Source organism: Lutjanus erythropterus, chromosome 12 (genome assembly GCF_056507025.1).
Source record: "Lutjanus erythropterus isolate fLutEry1 chromosome 12, fLutEry1.hap2, whole genome shotgun sequence".
Lineage (NCBI taxonomy): Eukaryota > Metazoa > Chordata > Actinopteri > Lutjaniformes > Lutjanidae > Lutjanus > Lutjanus erythropterus.
Window position 1 is genome coordinate 28,201,403 of NC_139328.1, and position 23,031 is coordinate 28,224,433.

The 23,031-nt window shown below is 40.0% G+C and overlaps 2 protein-coding genes across 2 annotated transcripts; both read left to right on the top strand.

Annotated features, from left to right (window-relative positions):
* Positions 1-3,399: 3,399 nt before the first annotated feature.
* On the top strand, positions 3,400-12,475 carry LOC146318144 (transferrin receptor protein 1-like). Its single transcript, XM_084731691.1, has 17 exons — positions 3,400-3,556; positions 4,618-4,855; positions 5,405-5,588; positions 5,734-5,956; positions 6,060-6,182; positions 6,355-6,450; positions 7,457-7,596; positions 7,874-8,025; positions 8,177-8,296; positions 8,503-8,588; positions 8,714-8,777; positions 8,896-8,963; positions 9,105-9,172; positions 9,385-9,478; positions 9,619-9,840; positions 10,001-10,159; positions 10,253-12,475. The coding sequence occupies exons 1-17, from the start codon at positions 3,440-3,442 to the stop codon at positions 10,493-10,495; spliced, it is 2,397 nt and encodes a 798-aa protein (XP_084587817.1). The 5' UTR covers positions 3,400-3,439; the 3' UTR covers positions 10,496-12,475.
* A 998-nt stretch (positions 12,476-13,473) lies between these two features.
* LOC146318145 (transferrin receptor protein 1-like) lies at positions 13,474-20,750 on the top strand. Its single transcript, XM_084731692.1, has 17 exons — positions 13,474-13,582; positions 14,919-15,099; positions 15,655-15,838; positions 15,984-16,206; positions 16,310-16,432; positions 16,605-16,700; positions 17,586-17,725; positions 18,008-18,159; positions 18,375-18,494; positions 18,701-18,786; positions 18,912-18,975; positions 19,094-19,161; positions 19,302-19,369; positions 19,582-19,675; positions 19,816-20,037; positions 20,195-20,353; positions 20,447-20,750. The coding sequence occupies exons 1-17, from the start codon at positions 13,568-13,570 to the stop codon at positions 20,687-20,689; spliced, it is 2,238 nt and encodes a 745-aa protein (XP_084587818.1). The 5' UTR covers positions 13,474-13,567; the 3' UTR covers positions 20,690-20,750.
* Positions 20,751-23,031: the final 2,281 nt, after the last annotated feature.

Below are 23,031 nucleotides of genomic sequence, written 5' to 3' on the forward strand. Positions count from 1 at the left end.
CTCAAGGGCGTGTCTCAATTTTGCTCTTACTATCTCTCGCACACATGCATCTAAAAATTCTTGAATGGAGATACAAGCAGTGCCTCTTCGTCATAGTGCAGAGACTGCTCCAGGCAAATTGACACCTTCAAGGTCATGAAGCACATGCTACCACATTTTAGTGGAGCTGTTAGTGTGGTGTTAAAAGTTCCTTGTGTTTGGTGTGTGTGTGTGTCTAGTTTCTGCATGTAGTTATGCATTCTTTATTTGTGTCCTCTTTAATATTGCTAATATCCATAGGTCTCTCAACTGAAAGAGTAGCTAATCTGATTAAAGTCTTAAGGCCCGGTATGTTTGGTATGTAAGATTATAGGCATAGCTCTGCCCACTTTAGAGAGCAATTAGCTTTACAGAGCAGCTAAGCCCGGTCTAATTCCACTTTTTAAAGTCCATATTCGTCAAATGTCATTAGGTTGTGTTTGCAAAGTGGGCTATGAATAAGAAAGGCTACTCTTTTTTTATGTTTGTGACCTAGAGTTGTCACGATAACAGAATTTTAAACTTTGATACAACACTAGTATAAAAAATGATAATTGATGCCTCTTTCGATACCATGCCAAAAAGGGGGGAAAAAATCCTGAAGTAATAGTCACTGAACACTGTCTGATTTTGCTATGCTTCCAGGCAAATTTCAGACAGGACAATGAAGACTCAGCTAAGGTCATGAGTGAACTCGTGGTCTTGAGAAAGTTAAGTTCCTTTGACACTTTTGACTACCTTATCATGACATTTAGGTCTAATGTCTGTTGTAGGGTTGTGTCACCCCTCAGGGTCGTAGAAATCAAGGACTCCTGGGGGTGTGTGAGGGCAAGCCATGTTCTAAACTTAGCTGTACTTCATAATGCCTTGAATAGCCAACATGTTTTCTGAGCTAAGTTGTTGTATGGCTAGGCTCCAACATGCTTGTACCCTCATTTGCTTCATGGAAATACACTCTGAGTACAAGGTTAGGCTTTTTATCTTGCCTGTGCTGTCTTGGAAACATGCTGTGGGAGTTTAGCAAGGCCATGCTTTGGCACTGCAAATTAGGACAGGCCTGCCTGTCTGGTCATTTGTGTCCCCTTGGCATCTGCCCACACCAGCTCTCCTCACGCAATGTCCAGTTTGGGATCTCCCTCCAGTGGAGCTTGTAAATTGGCCTGTAGGGGTCATTAAGGGTTTTTCTGTGCTGTCTTGCTGCACAGCACACATCACGATCCCTCCAGGCAAGCTCAGTATCTCATTTTCCCTTTTATTTTCAGTTTTTATCTTTGAGTCAACTGTCAACAAGTGTTTTCAATGCTTTGTCCAGTCCAAAGTTCAGTTAGTGTGGTAATAGTTTAACCCTTGACGCCGTACCCTTCTCACACACGTTGATTACGAGTTGTTGGATTAGCTTAGGACTTGATAAGACCAGGGTTGTTTGAAAAGTTTTGGTCTGTTTTGTTCTTCTCATAAGGACAGGCAGGGTAGGAGAGGTCATATGGGGGGTCAAATCATCCTGTCTGCTCTCTAGAACTGGGATTAGTGTTAGTAACTTGCAAATACATAGTACATGTTGCTGGATAGCTAATATGTTGGGGTTACTGAAGTATGGGTTTACTGAGCCTGCTCAAACTGCTAACTTAGTTCTTACAGAAGAGCTAGAAACACAGACGGCAGACAATGAAAGAAGAAAATGGCAAAAATTTAGAAGTAGCTAGATTATTACACATGTAAAGACATAATGTAATGTGGTATGTGCCGCTAGTTTCCTCAATAAGCCAAGACAAGCTTGTTTTTCATTGGAAACGCCACATTACAGTTCATAGAAAAACTGGACAAAATATGTCTCTCAGTAAATGAAGGCTGTGTTAACTAAGAGATGGAGTCAAAAAGGCACAATTCTCTTACCTGGTTATATGAGCTTTTGTCTATAAAGTTGCCCTGTTAACTAGGAGATACTCTTCCTCCAATACCATCTGTATTTTCTATGTGTAGGTGGTTCTGCGTATTGTTGTAGAAACATAGCACACCTTTGTACAGCTTTTATTGTTCTGGTGTTAACACCTTTTGTACAAATTGTGTTTCACAACCTGCCCACCATTATGCTTTTCTAGTGTATAAGGAAGTGATGCCACTTATTTTTGTGTAGCAATGTTGTTCATTGGGTAACTTCCCAATGGGGCATAAATGTCACCACAGTAGAATAGTCGCAGTGTTGGTTTTGCAGATCTGTGACTAACATGCATTTGCAAAACGTGTTACTACATGTATACTACATGTTGTTATACTAGTGAACCTTATCAGAAAAGGGTGTGCTGTAAGTTTGCGATAAGCCAATCTTGTTGACACCTCTTGACCAGTGTAGTCCCATACCCCACTGACTGCCAAACCACAGCTACATTATGTGTTTCTTACTGAAATGTAAAGTTTAAATAATAATTGGTATTTTGTTACTTTAGGTATCAGCTAATTGTATATGAGGTCAGCTGGATTTACAAAAGTGTCATTGTTACTCAAAGGTGATCCTTAGCCAGCTTTCAAAAACAGCATCAGCAGAAGTGTATGAAGTGACTATGCAGTGTCAAATATCGGGGAATCAACAGAAAATTGACTGAGTAGTCAGAAATTCTATACCGTTATATTGTTTCTGTCATACTTTGATGTGCACTTTTAAATGGAAAATGATGATTCCTCGTGAGTGAGAATACAAAAACTGTGCAGAAAAGCCTGATAGTTATTATCAATAGTTATTATCAAATGGTCGTTTTGTGATGGGCCTAAATGCATTAAGGGATACAGGATTCATCTGATCTTCCATAGCTGAAGCACCTTACAGAGCAGGCCTCTCTCCTGACGACGATCACATGCACACCTCTTATTCCACTGGTAATGCATTACAGTATTTAAGAAAATATACAGAGGAGTTGCATTTCAGGTTTTGTTTCTCTGTTAAATTGAAACCGTGTTTTGTGTGGGTTGCTTTGTTAATCAAAGCTAGTGGGGAGCCAGTCATTCTGTTATTGTATTCCTCTGGCAATGGAGTTCACATGAAGGCATGGAGTCTGTGCTGACCTGTATTGGACACTGGTCTTTTGTGCCCAGAGAGGGTGCTGCCTTTCTAGTTGGCAGCAAAGGAAACACCATGGATGTTTGGACAAGAGGTGGGACGTGTTCTCTGGACACCCCATTATTCTAAGAAATTAAACCATAACACAATGTACTCACTGTAGAGAAATGAAACCTCCAAGTATGTTATATTCCATCTGAAATCTTCTCTTTTGAATATAACCCCCCCCCCCCTTTAGACTTGAAAGGTGGCTGTTTAAAAAGTATTTTATATATAGCCATTAAGTCTACGATAATGTTTCATACTCAAGATAGAGTTTGGACTGGATAGAGATGGACTGTCCATTTTTAGGAACAAACAGTGAAAACGATGACAACAACCATATTAGGGCCTGATGCTTCACTAATATACTTTCTTTGCTTCTTTCCCTTTTTAGATACCTGTGAAGCAGCAATGGACCAGGCAAGGTCAACGATATCCAAAATTGTGAGTATTGTATTACAACCTAAATCCCAAAATAACAAGTTTTGCTACAAGGAAACATCCTCCCCTTATTACCACATCAGAAATGAATGTTATTATACACTACTTGTCCCTGTTCCATAATTGACTGTTTTGTCTTTTCGTCTTGGGTAACAAATACTTATTACTTTACTTTACATTTCATCACCATATGAATTCAGAGGAACTTGAGATTGTCAGTGCAGTTAATGTTGCATATTATTTAAATGGTGTAAGTTTATCCTTTAGTAAAATTAGGGATGTGCTGTGTCACTTTATAATAATGCACAATTTATAAAGGGTTTATACATTGTGTATAATATTCAGATCATACTAGCACACTCACTGTAGGAGAAGTTAAATGTGCTGCTTTGTTAAAACAATGACAGAGAAAAGGAGAGCTAGAAAGAGAAGTTGATCACAAAAGTGCAACAAAACAGATTCATTCATTATGTGTATTTTAACAAGCTTTAAAAATACAAATAAAACCTTATTGACACACTTATACACTTCATGTGCTATGAGGCTTGGAACCACCAAGTCAGTGTGATTCCTTCACTTCAAAAACCCACCAAGCCCAGCTATAACTGTTAAAGTCTCAACAAGTGACTGGTTGTCCAGAGCCTTTTTCCCAGATGTGACGTGGTCAAATGATCCTTTGACTGATGAATTAAAGTGCTCGCTAAAGAAAGAAAGTAACTCATACTGGAGGAGGAAATGTAATTTTCCACACCTATCAACCCAATAGCTGGTCGTTACTACCTGTCAAATGAGCATTGCCAAAGGATTTATTTAACTTGTTAAACCTTATTCGCTACAACTTATACTGTTTATTTTAAAGCATGGCTTATTAGACTGGCGTACCAAACTACATTGCTGATGCTGGAACATTTAAGGATGAACCTTTGTACATAATATCTGTTCCCAATTCTGTCATCTCAAGCAAGTCATTAAGAATGACCTGAAAATAATTGCCTCCATCAACAAAAATGTGTTGACTGAATAATGAACCTTGTTTTCTCCTCCTACCTGCACTTTCATTATAGTTTAATGGGGAGCCACACTCCTACACACGTTTCAACTTGACCCAGAACATGGAAGGTGATAACAGCCAGGTAGAGATGAAGCTGTCGTCTGACATGGATGAGGAAGTTGGAGGAAATGGTGTGGGAGAGCACCTCAATCACAACTCTAACCGCAAACCCTATGTGGCTCAAAAGCTTGGACGCACCCCTAAGAACCTCTGCTTCATGGCAGCCACCACCCTCCTCATCTTCATCATCGGTAAGAGAGCTGCTGACTTTCTATTAGGTTTGCATCACTGTGAAATAACTTCCTCAGGGATCAAGACCACTACTTTTTAATATGTATTTGTGGTGTTATCAGGAGACAGGGTCTGTCCGTCCCCACCTATGCTGAAGACTGACAGCTTTATTTGGCTGTGTCTCCTGATGTCACAGGAGTAATGTGTGTTCTTTTTAGATATGAGTGACTGGATATCACAAAATGTTTTACAGCTCAAGCAGGATAAAACCTGAAATATTTGTTACAGCTTCTGAGACTTGAACGAAGAAGCTGTATTCTTCAGGACTTTCCACTAGATAACAAGAGGGAAACTTGGTGTTATCCTTCGCTCTGAGCTAAACTTAAAGATCTCGGTGGAATTGGCACCAATTCTGCCTTGTATCATCTGAAAACCACTGCTGACTTTGTGATTTAGGCTGTAACTTTATGCCTTTAGTCTGTCCTTAGATGTGCACCCTGTTCCTCTCTGCAATTGTTTCTCTGTGTTCCTGTTTGTTTCTAAATGGAAACCACTGCTTAAAATTTCAGGGTACCTGATTGGTTACCTGGTTCATCGGAAGAAGGACTTGGCACCAAACTGTGTGGCGTCCGTACTCCCTTTGAAAGAGCCTGTTTCCCACGAGACAGGTGCTGCTCCCCTCATGGACTGGGACGCTGTCAAGAACCTCCTTGCAGAAAAACTCTCTGCAGGCAACTTGGAATCTGTCTTCAGGTAAATATAAACCCCCTCACACTGCCTGTAGAATCTGCTGTGAGGCAGTGTTGCCTTTTTTCAGACTAACCCTGGAAAATGTCTTCATTTATTTTACTTTTCTTACAAGTTCTATTTTCTTATGTTTCATTTCCTCCTATCCTAGTGAACTTTCCAGAGACAGCCACCGGGCTGGTTCTCCAGGTGATGAGTTTCTGGGGAACAAGGTGCTTGAAAAGTTTAAAAATCTCGGCATGGTCACCTGGACTGATGAGCACTTTGTTAAGGTTCAGGACCCCCCAGCTTCTGGCTCCAACAAAGTTGTTTTCAAAGGGAAAGAGGAGCGTCCAACCGGATTCCTGTCGTACAGTGGCAATGGAACAGTAACGGTAAACTACAAGCTAAAGTAAAAGAAAACATTTTTTCAGTTAAGTAGAGAAAAATACAGTGAATTCTTCTTATTTTTATTTATTTTATTATTTTGTGGCCTAGGGTCCTGTGTTGTATGCTCATTACGGGCAGGAAAATGACTTCAGGCTGCTGCGGGACAAGAACATCAACATTAGTGGCAGGGTCATGCTGGTCAGAGCTGGTAAAATCAGCTTTGCTGAGAAGGTGAGAAGGTTTTAGTAAGAATTACAGTTTATTTTGAATATTACTGTACACTTTCTTCTGCTTTTCCCCCAGTCACTCAAAAGCACTTGATGGTATAAAATAATTTTGTAAATGTTGGTAATATTTGATGAAGTGTAACCTTTTTCTCCATACATCCCTTTCTTTTTTACAGGTAGCCAATGCTGCCAAAATGAGTGCCTCTGCTGTGTTGATCTACCCGGACTCCACTGATTACACTTTTGAAGACACCACTCAGCTCTTTGGACATGTGAGTGAGGACAGTTTATTGTTGGAAGATAAAACCCGTTAGATAGATGTCCAGGGAAGGAGAAGACCACTTGTCATTGTAAACATGGAAGTAAAGGAGGCAGAGAAAAGGACACACAATACTTGTGTTGTGAACACTGGATGTAAACGTTAACTGTCCATAAGAGGAAGCTGATGCACTTCTCCTGCAGTGAATTTCATTTGCATGCTCAGCCACAAAAGATACACAAAATGCATCAGTAGTTCTCAGTTCAGTTGTAAATTTGTGTAATATGAATGAATTACAACTTTAATTACGTTATTCAGCTCTGTGTTGTATAATGATAATAAATGTCCTTGAATCCTTGAAATGACTTTGTTTTGTGAACAATACGCTGAACAGTATGGATAAAATCAAATATGATATTCTTGACAAAAACCCTCTATTGATATTGCAACAATATTATGAGAATGACTATTGGTGCGTTCACAATATATCAAGACAATGATAAATAATCAGCTAATGAGGATATAATGGCTAAGTGGGCAGATATTAGAACAGTGGGATAAGTCACTTTACTGTAATGCACCCTTTGAAACTAGAAAACACTTAGGCAGAACATTTGTGTCATATAGGATATTCAAAATCTTAAGACATTATCTGATCACAAATCACAGTCTCAGTATTTATCCATACCCACTACAAGGATTTCTTTTCTAAATAAAAAGTTATAAGTAGTGGGGACTATACCTTAAAACTTACACCTGTTTATTAATGTTGTTTGTATGTTTATTTTCTTATGAGTGCAAATTTGGGCATAGGAGTGTATAAGACAATGTACAACTTGTCTGTAGAGTATTTTCATTTCATTTTCTCAGTTTTAAATGTAGAAGTTTAAGGGTAAAGGCTCTAAGATGCTGGTGGGATTAGTCTGGAACACAGAAGCATTCAAAATGTCACTTTTGAATCATAGCTGCCCTGCAAAGTTGAGAAAGCAATCCAAGTTTCCTCTGCCTCTCTCCCACAGGTCCACATGGGTTCAGGTGATCCCTACACCCCAGGCTTCCCCTCCTTCAACCACACCCAGTTTCCTCCTGTCCAGTCTTCAGGCCTTCCAAAAATCTCAGCTCAGACCATCACAACACGAGTGGCTAACGACATTCTGAGGTGAGGCTGTGGACCAACTGAAAATCAACAGGGAAAGATTGTAATAAATACAGCGACTTCATTTTCAAATATCCCTCCTGCACTGTGATTGTCTAATACAGGACCCACCCAGATTGATTATTAGTCTGGCGACAGCCTTTGATTTAACACACATCCAGTCACTCACCTCTGGCACCTGTGCTGTGCAGCTACCTACTCATTTAAACAATCTTCAAGCTTTGTAGCACGTCACCTCCAACACTGCATAGGATTAATATTTATCATCTTTGTCCCACAGACAGCTTGGAGGTGAAAGTGGACCGGAAAGTTGGGAAGTTATTCACAAACTGGGAGACCAGAATGATGTCATTACTGTGGAAGTGAACAACGTTCTTACTGAGAAGAAGATAAATAATGTCTTCGGGGTCATCAAAGGCTTTGTGGATTCAGGTAAAGAGAGTGTTAATTTAACGCGAGATGTACTGTCATCAAGATTTTGATGTCGGGAAACAGAATGCTGAATGTCTTTTTCTTTCTTTCTTTCTTTCTTTCTTTCTTTCTTTCTTTCTTTCTTTCTGTTTTTCTTTTTTTGAAATGTTAGATCGATATGTGGTTATTGGTGCTCAGAGGGATGCTTGGGGTCCAGGCTTTGCTACATCGACTGTCGGCACCAGCATCCTTGTTGAGCTGGCACGTTCCATCTATGAAATGATGGAGAACAGTAAGTCTCAGTGGGAGCTGCTATTTATTTTTTTAATATGAATTACTTAAAATTATTATTAGCAAATTGATGTTTACTTTATGTCAGATCCAACACAAGTCATGAGCAGCTGGTCAAAGGATATCCTTAGTCAGCATCTGCATATTTTTTTATTTAACAGGGGCACTGCACTTTATGTTAATGTGCATTTGTTATCTTCTTGACAGATGGATTCAAACCAAGGAGAAGCATTGTGTTTGCCAGCTGGAGCGCTGGAGAATATGGGAGTGTTGGTGCCACCGAGTGGTTGGAGGTGAGAACTGCACAATAAATTCAAAATCAAGGTTTTTCCAACTGCAGTTTTGTTGATCATTAACTTTTATGCATGAATCATTCTGATCGATGTAAGCACTCTTCCTTATTTTTTTCTATATCCAGGGTTATCTTTCTTCTCTGAGCATGAAAGCCTTCACCTACATCAACCTGGATGGAGTTGTTGCAGGTATTCACTTCAGGTTTCTTGTTAAACTCTAGATTAGGTTGTTACAAGTTTAACTCCTCTTCACAACAACAATATGACGTGATCTTCAGAATAACCGAATAGAAGTCTTCTTTTCCAGGACGCAATGGATTTAAAGTAGCAGCCAGTCCCTTGTTGCACAGCCTGATTGAGAGCTCTCTGAAGGAGGTAAATTCACAGCTTTAAGTGAATCAGATTTTGAAACACATGCATACAGGCCTGCAGTACTGTGACTGTTTAAATGCCATCATTGTAATTTATTTCCAAATGTCAAGAAGTAACATACATGTACAATGGTTTCGTTCTTAGGTGAACTCCCCAAACAAGGCTTTGTCTCTCTTCTCTCAATTTGCAAAGGGCAACTGGGAAGCAAATGTGTAAGTCTGTCGTTCCAGTCACATCCACAGTCAGTGTTTGCACATTACCATGACATCCAAGCTTTTCTCACCAGCATCACATCCACAGCAGGAATGTGTAGGATAGATCCTCATGTTTGGCGAATGTTCACTACCTAATCCTTGTCAAAATATTTATCTACACTGAGAGAAAACACAGCTAAAGCTCCATCTTACATGTGGTTATTTTCCAGGTTGGAGCCTATGAAGTTGGATGATGCTGCCTATCCTTTCCTTGCCTTCTCTGGGATTCCCTCAGTGTCATTTAGATTCACCCCTGGTAATTCAGTAAGTCATCCCACTGTGCTATAAGTCAAGATAATCATTTTAGAGACAATGTCTTTTACTCAGGAGAACATTGAGCCATTGCATTTAAAACTTGGTTCAATTCACTGTAATTTTCAACACATCTCTGTTTTCCCTCTCAGGAGTATCCGTACTTTGGCACAATGCTGGACACCTTGGATAAACTGAACGGTGCCACGTCACACCAGGTTCCTCAACTTTCTGTAATAGCCGCCCAGTTTGCAGGTCACATAGCTCTGAGGCTGGTCCATGATCATCTGCTGCGGATGGACCTAACGAAGTATGACAAAGTTATACGTACTCAAGTGGCTCAGATCAACAGGAAAGTCGGGGCGGTTCAGAGGGTGCGTGTCCAGTTGTTCTTTTAAATGACTTAATTTAGTTACTGTTTTATGTCCAATTACTGATTTGATTGTGTAACTCAAATGTGCACTGAGGATGCGCGTCCATTTAGTTGTGTTTATTCAGACCACTAAATGACTGCTGTGCTATGTGTGCTTCCAGATGCAGCCCCAGCTGTTGCCCAAGGCCCTGACGGTGCAGTGGTTGATCTCAGCATCTGGCTCATACGGCCGCGCCGCTCGCAACCTGGCAGCCGATGTCCAGAACAGTGACCTTGATGACATCGAAATGTGCCGCATCATTAATGACCGCATAATGACGGTAAGACCTCTGCAACTTTCTGTGCATTTATTAGAGTGCAAAAACAATTATATTGATGCATAATCTTCATTCATGTTCTTCTTGTCTCTGTAGGTGGAAAGAAACTTCCTGTCACCCTACGTGTCCGCCAGAGAGAGTCCCTTCCGCCACATCCTGCTGGGCTCCGGCCCTCACACTCTCAAGGCTCTGTCCAACCACCTCGAAGCCCTCAGAGTTGAAAACCCTGAGGCAGATGCCGACCTGTTCCGTAACCAGTTTGCCCTGGCGACCTGGACCATTCAGGGCTGCGCCAACTCACTAGCAGGAGACATCTGGTCCTTGGATAATGAAATCTAAAAAGTGGTAAAACAAAACAAACAAACAAACAAAACAACAAAAGTCTTTGTTCATGGTTTGGCCCTCTTATCACAACTGGCAGTGTGAAAACCAGTAGGCTGTGATCATTAACCAACAGTCACAGTTGCAGTTTTAAATTAACTTAAGCTGATAAAGAAAATGAAGTGGAACCAACATCCGAGTCATCACCTCTGATCCAAAATGTTCAAAATTCAGTGAAAAGCTGCCTCATCTCCTTTCTGTCTGAAATTCTCCGTACAGCCAAACAATTATGATAGAAAAAGGTACTTGAGCCTTTCGCCTTAACAAAAGCAAAGTTTAGAGTATTTTTTCCCACTCTGGAAAGAAATATAATTTCATCATTTTAAAACGTGGTACTTAAATACTACGTTTTGAATACTTTGGTGCTACCAATGACTACCTACATGTTAAGTGGCATTACTGCTTAAATTGGTGTCACACTATGAATGAGTTGAATGTAGTGAAAGTGTTGCTTTTTCAGCACAGTATCAGGTCATAATCACAGGTAATGCTGTGTTTTCCAGCTCAGAGATTAATCAAAACACAAAAGGCCAGTATGATCTAATAAGCTAACAACTTTCCATTCGTTTACCATGATGATTACAAATCAAAACTGCTGGTATTTCCACTGCTGCTGTAGCCTCATGTTCAAACCTGAGCTGGTTTACGTTGGTAGCTGCAAGTTCATACTGTGCTGAAATCTGCTGCTCAACTCATTGCCAGAGATTCAGAAGTTGCTGCAAAGGACTAATTTACAGAAATACAGCAGTTGCGTTGCACAGAACACATGCAGAGGCAGCTTTTGGACAGTCTGCTGGCGTTACTTGGCACCATTTAACACTCATGCTGCCTTAATCTTTGAAGAAAAGTCCTAATTACATGCAACAATTTGAAAAAAAATATATATATATTTTGTCAGTTTGTTAATTATCTGAATTGTCCACCACCTGACATGAGAGCACATCTCTGTAGGCCTTTCAAAAACCAAGGGAGAATGTCTCCAACCATGTGGCACTGAAACAGAAACCGTACGTCTATTTATTGTGTTATTTATTTATCAGTGGCAGGGTTCACTATAAATAGTTTTTTTATCGCCTTTTATAAAAAAAAATGATGTATAATTATCGGGAGCAGTGCCTTCCATAATTATGACAGTTATACTGTCGAATTGACAAAAGCAGCATCTGCTAAACAAAGTGTACATGTTGACTGACGGCCAGTACTGAACACAGGCACCTCAAACCACACAACTCTGAGGTCGTTTTTTTTTTCTACTTAACTGACACTGGATTGGTCTTTTAGTGAAGACCAGCTCACAAACCACATCTTGAAAAATATATCTGTGGCTCTCTGTCAGTACCGGTCCCTTGGTCCATGGACACTTCAGGTCCTGATGACATTATCGGGAGCAGTGTCTTCCATAATGTGAAAAAAGAAGGTAGTTTTTGCCTACCAGTGTGTATCCGTATCGGAGGCAGTGCCCTCCATATTTCACTGTAGGGGTGGATGTTTTTATTATCGGGAACAGTGTTTCCCATAATGTGTATATATACAGTACATTGCTACACCTTGCTCACATTGTCCGCATCTTTAGAGCCCTTCTGTGATGCTTTCATCCTATTGTTCCGTCTGTAGTTTCCTCCGAGGCCTGCTAGTGTTGAGTTTTAACATCAGCTCTTCTGAAAACACGTCTCATTTGTCTCCTTAGTGAGGTACAGAAGCTGCAGGTCTTTAAATTGTTCTCTTTTTTTTTTATGAGCAGTTTGTCTCATTTTAATCAAACGCTGATAATGTGTTGTTTTTTCTTTCTGGAACTGATGAAAGGTCTTTTGCTTTAAAGAAAGATGTTACAAACACATTTGGGACCACTGGTTACAGCAGCGTGGTCCAGTATTTACAATAATGATAACCACTCTGCAGAAATGGGTTTTGTTGTTAATGATTCAGTCAGTGTGAAAGTAGATTCTACTTTCTATTTGGATGTGTTCATTCTTCTTGTTACAGAGATTTCCTTGTGCCTTTTTGTTTCATCACTGCATTATAGAGTTGAGTTTCTTCATACAGTACAGTACTTAAAGAGGTGTTTGAGGAGGTATATTTGGCTTGTTTTGTTTTAGTTTTGACATTTCTGTATTTTCTTTTTCTTCCCCTGTTGTCTGCTAGAATCAAAAGTTACTGGGTTAAAGACCTGTTATGCTACAACACCTTTTAGATAAAGTTACCAGAAGAATGAAAATTGTAAAAAAAAAAAAAAAATGAAAAGGACAAAAATCAATGTAAATGGGATTTAAAAATTACACAGGGAATGTCACAATAGTTTTGTCACTCATTTTCATATTTTATTATGAAAACCCACCTGATGTTATGCCTCAGAACTACATGAATTCTTGATCAGGATTTGATTTTCTAATGATCTTTTAATCATTCATACATTCCTAATGTGAGTGATTAAAGCGATCTTCTGGACTACAATGACACACGTACTTGTAGTTGCATTTCTAATTTGGCATCTTACTGACAACTCACAAAAACAAAAGCTGTCTTTGAAGATGCAGACAGCTGCAAGATTGGTTTTTGGTGGGATTTAAAAAAAAAAATTATAACATCGATGAAGAATGTGTTTGGAAATTGTTAAAATGCCTTTTTTTCTTAAACTGTACACGTTTGCTTAGCTTTATGTTTTTGTTGCTGCAATAAACAATCACATTACAACAGTTGAGTCATGTGTGATTATTAGTTCACGTGTATGTGCCAAGTTTTAAACTTCTAGAGTCAGCAAGTAAACAGCAAGTGTTTTACTGACGCTTGTCATGAACATCCGCAATTTCTCCAAAAAAGAAAGCTACCGGCGCCGCCATCCACAGAAAGCTGGACAGCAGCAGCCGCCTGTAAACCACTGCAGGTCTAACACATAGTCATATTCCTGTCTGCACATACGCACACAGTACGTAAAGGTCCCGCCTCCCCCTCGTGCGTGTCAGTGTTGATAAGTTTAATCAGAGGAAGATGATCACGCAGAACGAAAGCGTAAACAGATGAAGAGTGAGCGGGATGAACAGTAATCAGGTAAACTTGTGTTTCCTCCTCTACAACTTTGATATAATTCATTCACGGTGACGTTAAGTTGTTGATATTCATTCTGTTTATGAGAGTGAAATGAAACAATTTTATCATGTTTGATGAGCACCAGTTTGCAGCGGGGTTTATCATCTGTAGCTCAGAAAGATGACCGCGTCGCGCGTGAGCGTCCGGTCATGTGCGCGTGAACACTTTCCCGCAGCAGCCTCTGTGGAGACCAGTCCGTCTGTCTGTCCAGGCAATACAGAGACATGATGTTACTCCTCTGAGGTGGCCAGGAGTGTAAAAAGTATTCAGATCCTTTACTGAAGCAAAAGTACTAATAAAATACTTCACTATAAGTAAAAAGTCCTGGACAAAACCTTACCAAAATTATAGTATCGAAATATAAATATGGAATATTTTCTGATAAATATTCTTAAGTAGTCATGTTGCAGTAAAATGTTCCCTGACAGTGTTAATATGTCTGATGTTTTTGATTAATATTATTGCTTTGATGTTAGTGCTGTTTACTGCTGTAGATGTTTATGGTTGAGCTCATTTTAACTACTTCATAGGCCACTGTTGGTTAGTTTAAGCTACAGCAATGCATCATGGTCTGTACGATCATCAAATGTCACTAGAATGACTTAAGTGAGAACCACTTATCTCTAAAAAAAATCTCTGCGATGTAGTGTAGAAACATAAAGTTGGATAAAATGGAACTAAATTACAAAGTATGTACAGTACTTGATGTAAATGTACGTAGTTTGCATCACTAACAGGTGTGACTCTATGTGTGTTAATATGTGTTCTCCAGTGCCTTTTGTCCGCTTTAAGTTCTCAAGACATTTCAGTAGAATGGCAAAAACATTGTGGTGTGTGCCGAAGCAAAAAAAAGTTACTTTGCTGCACGTGAAAGCAAAAGAACATTTGGTCGCAGTCTCTGGGCTTAGCCCCAGATCTCCTCAAGTCCTAGATCCACCAGTGAAAATGAGCACCATGCAGTTCTGGTTCCATCAGTGGTGAACTATGTTCTGTCAGATGTAAGCCATGAAAACTGTGTGCCATGTGCTTAGGCCCGAAAGTTGAACCATGATTTCTCAGAAACTAAAATCCATATGCTGAGTGTGTAATGTTCAGATCATACTGGCACACTCACTGGAGGAGAAGTTAAATGAGCTGATTTGTTAAAACAATGACAGAGAAAAGGAGAACTAGAAAGAGAAGGTGATCACAAAAGTGCAACAAAACACAAATGGAGCTCTTTTGGTTCTTAAATTATTGTGGGTATTTTAATTTTAACGGAGAGCCACACTCCTACACATGTTTCAACTTGACCCAGAACATGGAAGGTGATAACAGCCAGGTAGAGATGAAGCTGTCGTCTGACATGGATGAGGAGGTTGGAGGAAATGGTGTGGGAGAGCACCTCAATCACAACTCCAGCCCCAAACGCCACGTGGCTCAAAAGCTTGGATGCACCCCCAAGAACCTCTGCTTCACCCTCCTCATCTTCATCATCGGTAAGTCATCAAAAGCTGCTGACTTTCTATTAGGTTTGCATCACTGTGAAATAACTTCCTCAGGGATCAAGACCACTACTTTTTAATATGTATTTGTGGTGTTATCAGGAGACAGGGTCTGTCCGTCCCCACCTATGCTGAAGACTGACAGCTTTATTTGGCTGTGTCTCCTGATGTCACAGGAGTAATGTGTGTTCTTTTTAGATATGAGTGACTGGATATCACAAAATGCTTTACAGCTCAAGCAGGATAAAACCTGAAATATCTGTTACAGCTTCTGAGACTTGAACGAAGAAGCTGTATTCTTCAGGACTTTCCACTAGATAACAAGAGGGAAACTTGGTGTTATCCTTCTCCCTGAGCTAAACTTAAAGATCTCGGTGGAATCGGCACCAATTCTGCCTTGTATCATCTGAAAACCACAGCTGACTTTGTGATTTAGGCTGTAACTTTATGCCTTTAGTCTGTCCTTAGATGTGCACCCTGTTCCTCTCTGCAATTGTTTCTCTGTGTTCCTGTTTGTTTCTAAATGGAAACCACTGCTTAAAATTTCAGGGTACCTGATTGGTTACCTGGTTCATCGGAAGAAGGACTTGGCACCAAACTGTGTGGCGTCCGTACTCCCTTTGAAAGAGCCTGTTTCCCACGAGACAGGTGCTGCTCCCCTCATGGACTGGGACGCTGTCAAGAACCTCCTTGCAGAAAAACTCTCTGCAGGCAACTTGGAATCTGTCTTCAGGTAAATATAAACCCCCTCACACTGCCTGTAGAATCTGCTGTGAGGCAGTGTTGCCTTTTTTCAGACTAACCCTGGAAAATGTCTTCATTTATTTTACTTTTCTTACAATTTCTATTTTCTTATGTTTCATTTCCTCCTATCCTAGTGAACTTTCCAGAGACAGCCACCGGGCTGGTTCTCCAGGTGATGAGTTTCTGGGGAACAAGGTGCTTGAAAAGTTTAAAAATCTCGGCATGGTCACCTGGACTGATGAGCACTTTGTTAAGGTTCAGGACCCCCCAGCTTCTGGCTCCAACAAAGTTGTTTTCAAAGGGAAAGAGGAGCGTCCAACCGGATTCCTGTCGTACAGTGGCAATGGAACAGTAACGGTAAACTACAAGCTAAAGTAAAAGAAAACATTTTTTCAGTTAAGTAGAGAAAAATACAGTGAATTCTTCTTATTTTTATTTATTTTATTATTTTGTGGCCTAGGGTCCTGTGTTGTATGCTCATTACGGGCAGGAAAATGACTTCAGGCTGCTGCGGGACAAGAACATCAACATGAGTGGCAGGGTCATGCTGGTCAGAGCTGGTAAAATCAGCTTTGCTGAGAAGGTGAGAAGGTTTTAGTAAGAATTACAGTTTATTTTGAATATTACTGTACACTTTCTTCTGCTTTTCCCCCAGTCACTCAAAAACACTTGATGGTATAAAATAATTTTGTAAATGTTGGTAATATTTGATGAAGTGTAACCTTTTTCTCCATACATCCCTTTCTTTTTTACAGGTAGCCAATGCTGCCAAAATGAGTGCCTCTGCTGTGTTGATCTACCCGGACTCCACTGATTACACTTTTGAAGACACCACTCAGCTCTTTGGACATGTGAGTGAGGACAGTTTATTGTTGGAAGATAAAACCCGTTAGATAGATGTCCAGGGAAGGAGAAGACCACTTGTCATTGTAAACATGGAAGTAAAGGAGGCAGAGAAAAGGACACACAATACTTGTGTTGTGAACACTGGATGTAAACGTTAACTGTCCATAAGAGGAAGCTGATGCACTTCTCCTGCAGTGAATTTCATTTGCATGCTCAGCCACAAAAGATACACAAAATGCATCAGTAGTTCTCAGTTCAGTTGTATATTTGTGTAATATGAATGAATTACAACTTTAATTTCGTAATTCAGCTCTGTGTTCTATAATAAATGTGCTTGAATCATTTAAATGACTTTTTTTTGTGAACAATATCTGTGAAACAATATTTCTGAAAATCTAAGCTAAGTGGGCAGATATTAGAACAGTGGGATAAGTCACTTTACTGTAATGCACCCTTTGAAACTAGAAAACACTTAGGCAGAACATTTGTGTCATATAGGATATTCAAAATCTTAAGACATTATCTGATCACAAATCACAGTCTCAGTATTTATCCATACCCACTACAAGGATTTCTTTTCTAAATAAAAAGTTATAAGTAGTGGGGACTATACCTTAAAACTTACACCTGTTTATTAATGTTGTTTGTATGTTTATTTTCTTATGAGTGCAAATTTGGGCATAGGAGTGTATAAGACAATGTACAACTTGTCTGTAGAGTATTTTCATTTCATTTTCTCAGTTTTAAATGTAGAAGTTTAAGGGTAAAGGCTCTAAGATGCTGGTGGGATTAGTCTGGAACACAGAAGCATTCAAAATGTCACTTTTGAATCATAGCTGCCCTGCAAAGTTGAGAAAGCAATCCAAGTTTCCTCTGCCTCTCTCCCACAGGTCCACATGGGTTCAGGTGATCCCTACACCCCAGGCTTCCCCTCCTTCAACCACACCCAGTTTCCTCCTGTCCAGTCTTCAGGCCTTCCAAAAATCTCAGCTCAGACCATCACAACACGAGTGGCTAACGACATTCTGAGGTGAGGCTGTGGACCAACTGAAAATCAACAGGGAAAGATTGTAATAAATACAGCGACTTCATTTTCAAATATCCCTACTGCACTGTGATTGTCTAATACAGGACCCACCCAGATTTGATTGATTATTAGTCTGGCGACAGCCTTTGATTTAACACACATCCAGTCACTCACCTCTGGCACCTGTGCTGTGCAGCTACCTACTCATTTAAACAATCTTCAAGCTTTGTAGCACGTCACCTCCAACACTGCATAGGATTAATATTTATCATCTTTGTCCCACAGACAGCTTGGAGGTGAAAGTGGACCGGAAAGTTGGGAAGTTATTCACAAACTGGGAGACCAGAATGATGTCATTACTGTGGAAGTGAACAACGTTCTTACTGAGAAGAAGATAAATAATGTCTTCGGGGTCATCAAAGGCTTTGTGGATTCAGGTAAAGAGAGTGTTAATTTAACAAGAGATGTACTGTCATCAAGATTTTGATGTCGGGAAACAGAATGCTGAATGTCTTTTTCTTTCTTTCTTTCTTTCTTTCTTTCTTTCTTTCCTTCTTTCTTTCTTTCTTTCTTTCTTTCTTTCTTTCTTTCTTTCTTTCTCTCTTTCTTTCTTTCTTTCTTTCTTTCTTTCTTTCTTTTTTGGAAATGTTAGATCGATATGTGGTTATTGGTGCTCAGAGGGATGCTTGGGGTCCAGGCTTTGCTACATCGACTGTCGGCACCAGCATCCTTGTTGAGCTGGCACGTTCCATCTATGAAATGATGGAGAACAGTAAGTCTCAGTGGGAGCTGCTATTTATTTTTTTAATATGAATTACTTAAAATTATTATTAGCAAATTGATGTTTACTTTATGTCAGATCCAACACAAGTCATGAGCAGCTGGTCAAAGGATATCCTTAGTCAGCATCTGCATATTTTTTTATTTAACAGGGGCACTGCACTTTATGTTAATGTGCATTTGTTATCTTCTTGACAGATGGATTCAAACCAAGGAGAAGCATTGTGTTTGCCAGCTGGAGCGCTGGAGAATATGGGAGTGTTGGTGCCACCGAGTGGTTGGAGGTGAGAACTGCACAATAAATTCAAAATCAAGGTTTTTCCAGCTGCAGTTTTGTTGATCATTAACTTTTATGCATGAATCATTCTGATCGATGTAAGCACTCTTCCTTATTTTTTTCTATATCCAGGGTTATCTTTCTTCTCTGAGCATGAAAGCCTTCACCTACATCAACCTGGATGGAGTTGTTGCAGGTATTCACTTCAGGTTTCTTGTTCAACTCTAGATTAGGTTGTTACAAGTTTAACTCCTCTTCACAACAACAATATGACGTGATCTTCAGAATAACCGAATAGAAGTCTTCTTTTCCAGGACACAATGGATTTAAAGTAGCAGCCAGTCCCTTGTTGCACAGCCTGATTGAGAGCTCTCTGAAGGAGGTAAATTCACAGCTTTAAGTGAATCAGATTTTGAAACACATGCATACAGGCCTGCAGTACTGTGACTGTTTAAATGTCATCATTGTAATTTATTTCCAAATGTCAAGAGTAACATACATGTACAATGGTTTCGTTCTTAGGTGAACTCCCCAAACAAGGCTTTGTCTCTCTTCTCTCAATTTGCAAAGGGAAACTGGGAAGCAAATGTGTAAGTCTGTCGTTCCAGTCACATCCACAGTCAGTGTTTGCACATTACCATGACATCCAAGCTTTTCTCACCAGCATCACATCCACAGCAGGAATGTGTAGGATAGATCCTCATGTTTGGCGAATGTTCACTACCTAATCCTTGTCAAAATATTTATCTACACTGAGAGAAAACACAGCTAAAGCTCCATCTTACATATGGTTATTTTCCAGGTTGGAGCCTATGAAGTTGGATGATGCTGCCTATCCTTTCCTTGCCTTCTCTGGGATTCCCTCAGTGTCATTTAGATTCACTCCTGGTAATTCAGTAAGTCATCCCACTGTGCTATAAGTCAAGATAATCATTTTAGAGACAATGTCTTTTACTCAGGAGAACATTGAGCCATTGCATTTAAAACTTGGTTCAATTCACTGTAATTTTCAACACATCTCTGTTTTCCCTCTCAGGAGTATCCGTACTTTGGCACAATGCTGGACACCTTGGATAAACTGAACGGTGCCACGTCACACCAGGTTCCTCAACTTTCTGTAATAGCCGCCCAGTTTGCAGGTCACATAGCTCTGAGGCTGGTCCATGATCATCTGCTGCGGATGGACCTAACGAAGTATGACAAAGTTATACGTACTCAAGTGGCTCAGATCAACAGGAAAGTCGGGGCGGTTCAGAGGGTGCGTGTCCAGTTGTTCTTTTTTTTTTATGACTTTTAATTAATTTTGTCCAATTACTGATTTGATTGTGTAACTCAAATGTGCACTGAGGATGCGCGTCCATTTAGTTGTGTTTATTCAGACCACTAAATGACTGCTGTGCTATGTGTGCTTCCAGATGCAGCCCCAGCTGTTGCCCAAGGCCCTGACGGTGCAGTGGTTGATCTCAGCATCTGGCTCATACGGCCGCGCCGCTCGCAACCTGGCAGCCGATGTCCAGAACAGTGACCTTGATGACATCGAAATGTGCCGCATCATTAATGACCGCATAATGACGGTAAGACCTCTGCAACTTTCTGTGCATTTATTAGAGTGCAAAAACAATTATATTGATGCATAATCTTCATTCATGTTCTTCTTGTCTCTGTAGGTGGAAAGAAACTTCCTGTCACCCTACGTGTCCGCCAGAGAGAGTCCCTTCCGCCACATCCTGCTGGGCTCCGGCCCTCACACTCTCAAGGCTCTGTCCAACCACCTCGAAGCCCTCAGAGTTGAAAACCCTGAGGCAGATGCCAACCTGTTCGGTAACCAGTTTGCCCTGGCGACCTGGACCATTCAGGGCTGCGCCAACTCACTAGCAGGAGACATCTGGTCCTTGGATAATGAAATCTAAAAAGTGATAAAAATGACCTTATGGGCTACAATGAGGCATGTGCTTGAAGTCATCTTACTGACAATGCACAAAAACGCTGTCTTTGAAGATGCAGACAGCTGCAGACTGGTCTTTGGTGGGATTTCAATTTTTTTTTATAACATCGATAAAGAATGTGTTTTGAAATTGTTAAGATGTTTTTTTTCTTTTTCTTAAATTGTACATGTTTGCTTAGCTTTATGTTTTTGTTGCTGCAATAAGCAATCACATTACAACAGTTGAGTCATGTGTGATCATGAGTTCACGTGTATCTGCCCAGTCAAGTTTTAAACTTCTTTCAGAGTTACATGACTATAGGCTACAGATGTTCCATATACCACATAGAGTCCCGATCTGATAGTTCGTTAAAAAATACATATAGAATTGTTATTAACAGCTGTACACTGCTAACTCTGGATAGGATATGAATGCTCTCATATATGGCCTGGCTCAGGTTAAAAGATTTGGGGTATGGAGCACTTCTGAATAGCAGGATCCTGTTTCATGCCTAGTGAAATACACAGTATTGGATTAGCACGCTGACTCGCTGGTACCCTTTCATAATGAGTGATTAATTCCAATTATAACTTTTTAAGAACCGTAATTTCTGGTGAATGTCTCTTTTTTAGTATAAGCTCAACATTTTTGCTTTTAACAACAGAGTAGGCTTATACACCCACATAATGATTGATTATCACAGGGGTGCGACCTACTAAGTAGCCTAGTATTTATGATTGAGGACAAATATCATTTTAAATCTTTATGTATACAATCTTTTGTGCAAATTGTTATTTTACTTAAAATCTAATTAAATTAAACTTTTGACACACTTTTTGTCTCGGATACCCCCCTGTCATTTTTGGTGCCACCCTAAGGGGGGGCTCAGACTCCAGGTTGGGAATCAATGTAGCAGACATTCAGAGTTCAATTTCCTCTGGATGAAGCTCAAATCAGCGCGGCCCACTGTTTGTGTTTGGTTGACTGGTGATTCCAGAAGCTCTCACATCTTTAGATTGTGAGCTGTGTGACTGTGGTCTAGTCTGGTTCAGACTTGTGCTTTTGATGGTTGTGGAAACACCACTGTATTCTTTTTCTCAGTTGATGATCCCATTATAAACAGCAGAGCTACAATACCATGACGAAATTTGTTTTGGAGTTGGATATTTTGTAAGTGCTGTAGTCTGACTCTCCGAATGCTTAGTGTGGGTGTGTAAGTCTCCCATTGGCCGCTTGTTTTGAGTGGCAACGCAGCATCTGCTATCTACATTTTCAAAGTCTCCAGCTAACAAAAATAACCTCTGAGCTGCAATCTATATGCTGAAAACAGCAAATTATGGCACAATCTATAACAAGCTAACAACTGTTGCCTTTTCTTTCACAGTGGTGTAGTCAGTTTAATGCCAGTGCCTGTCTCGTGACGTGCAAATGTTCTCCAAAACAATTTACTCTCGACACTATTTTGCAGCAGCACAGAGGACAATGAATCTGCTTTATCGTGATACACAAACCTCCAGCAGACTCTCGTTTTAGCGCAAATGCAGAGAGTCTGATAGCAGCTGCTCTGTTTCTGCTAAACTGAGCAGTGTTCAGTAGCCACGAGGCCTTGGTTGTCCTGTGCACCCCTAACTCGCCCCTCTCCTCAGCCCTCACCCACCTTTTTGTTCTTTTTTTCTGTAATTTTTCGTAATGATGCAGCGTTCAGACCTGGGCTTGAACTTAGTTTCAAATAACTCAATGTGATTTTTATATTTGTTTGTTTATTATTTGTCTGATAGTTACATGGTTGCTAGCTGTTCAAAAAAAAAAAAAATAAATAAAAACAAAATTGACGTTTGACCAATGGTGAACTACTTCCTGTCACACTTTCACAAAAATGGCATGATATTCGTTTTTGAAAATATTTGTTTTTACATTTTTTCCTTACCCAGTGCAAGTCATTTGTGATAAAAATAAAAAAAAGTACAAAAATGTTAAAAAAGGAAAACTTATTTATTTGAGAATGTGTAGATGTGGAGAATGTAACAGAAACTGGAAGTAGTTCCCCATTTTACTCTCGGAAGATCCTCCTGCCAAAAGCTTCCACTGTGTTATGCAATCTTCCTGTTCAGCTCTCAGGAAGCAACAGCTGTAAGTTCACTTTGCTCTACACTTGTTTAACTTTCTATATTCATGGATATTTTGTATATTTATAGAGATGTGTTGATAATTATGATGTTTGATCATGTTTGTGCATTATGAGGTTATGCTTTTCTGTGCCATTTGCCGAGGCCCAAACGCCTAAGCATGGTTTGCCAGAAGCCACAATTCATTTCCTGAGCCTAAAA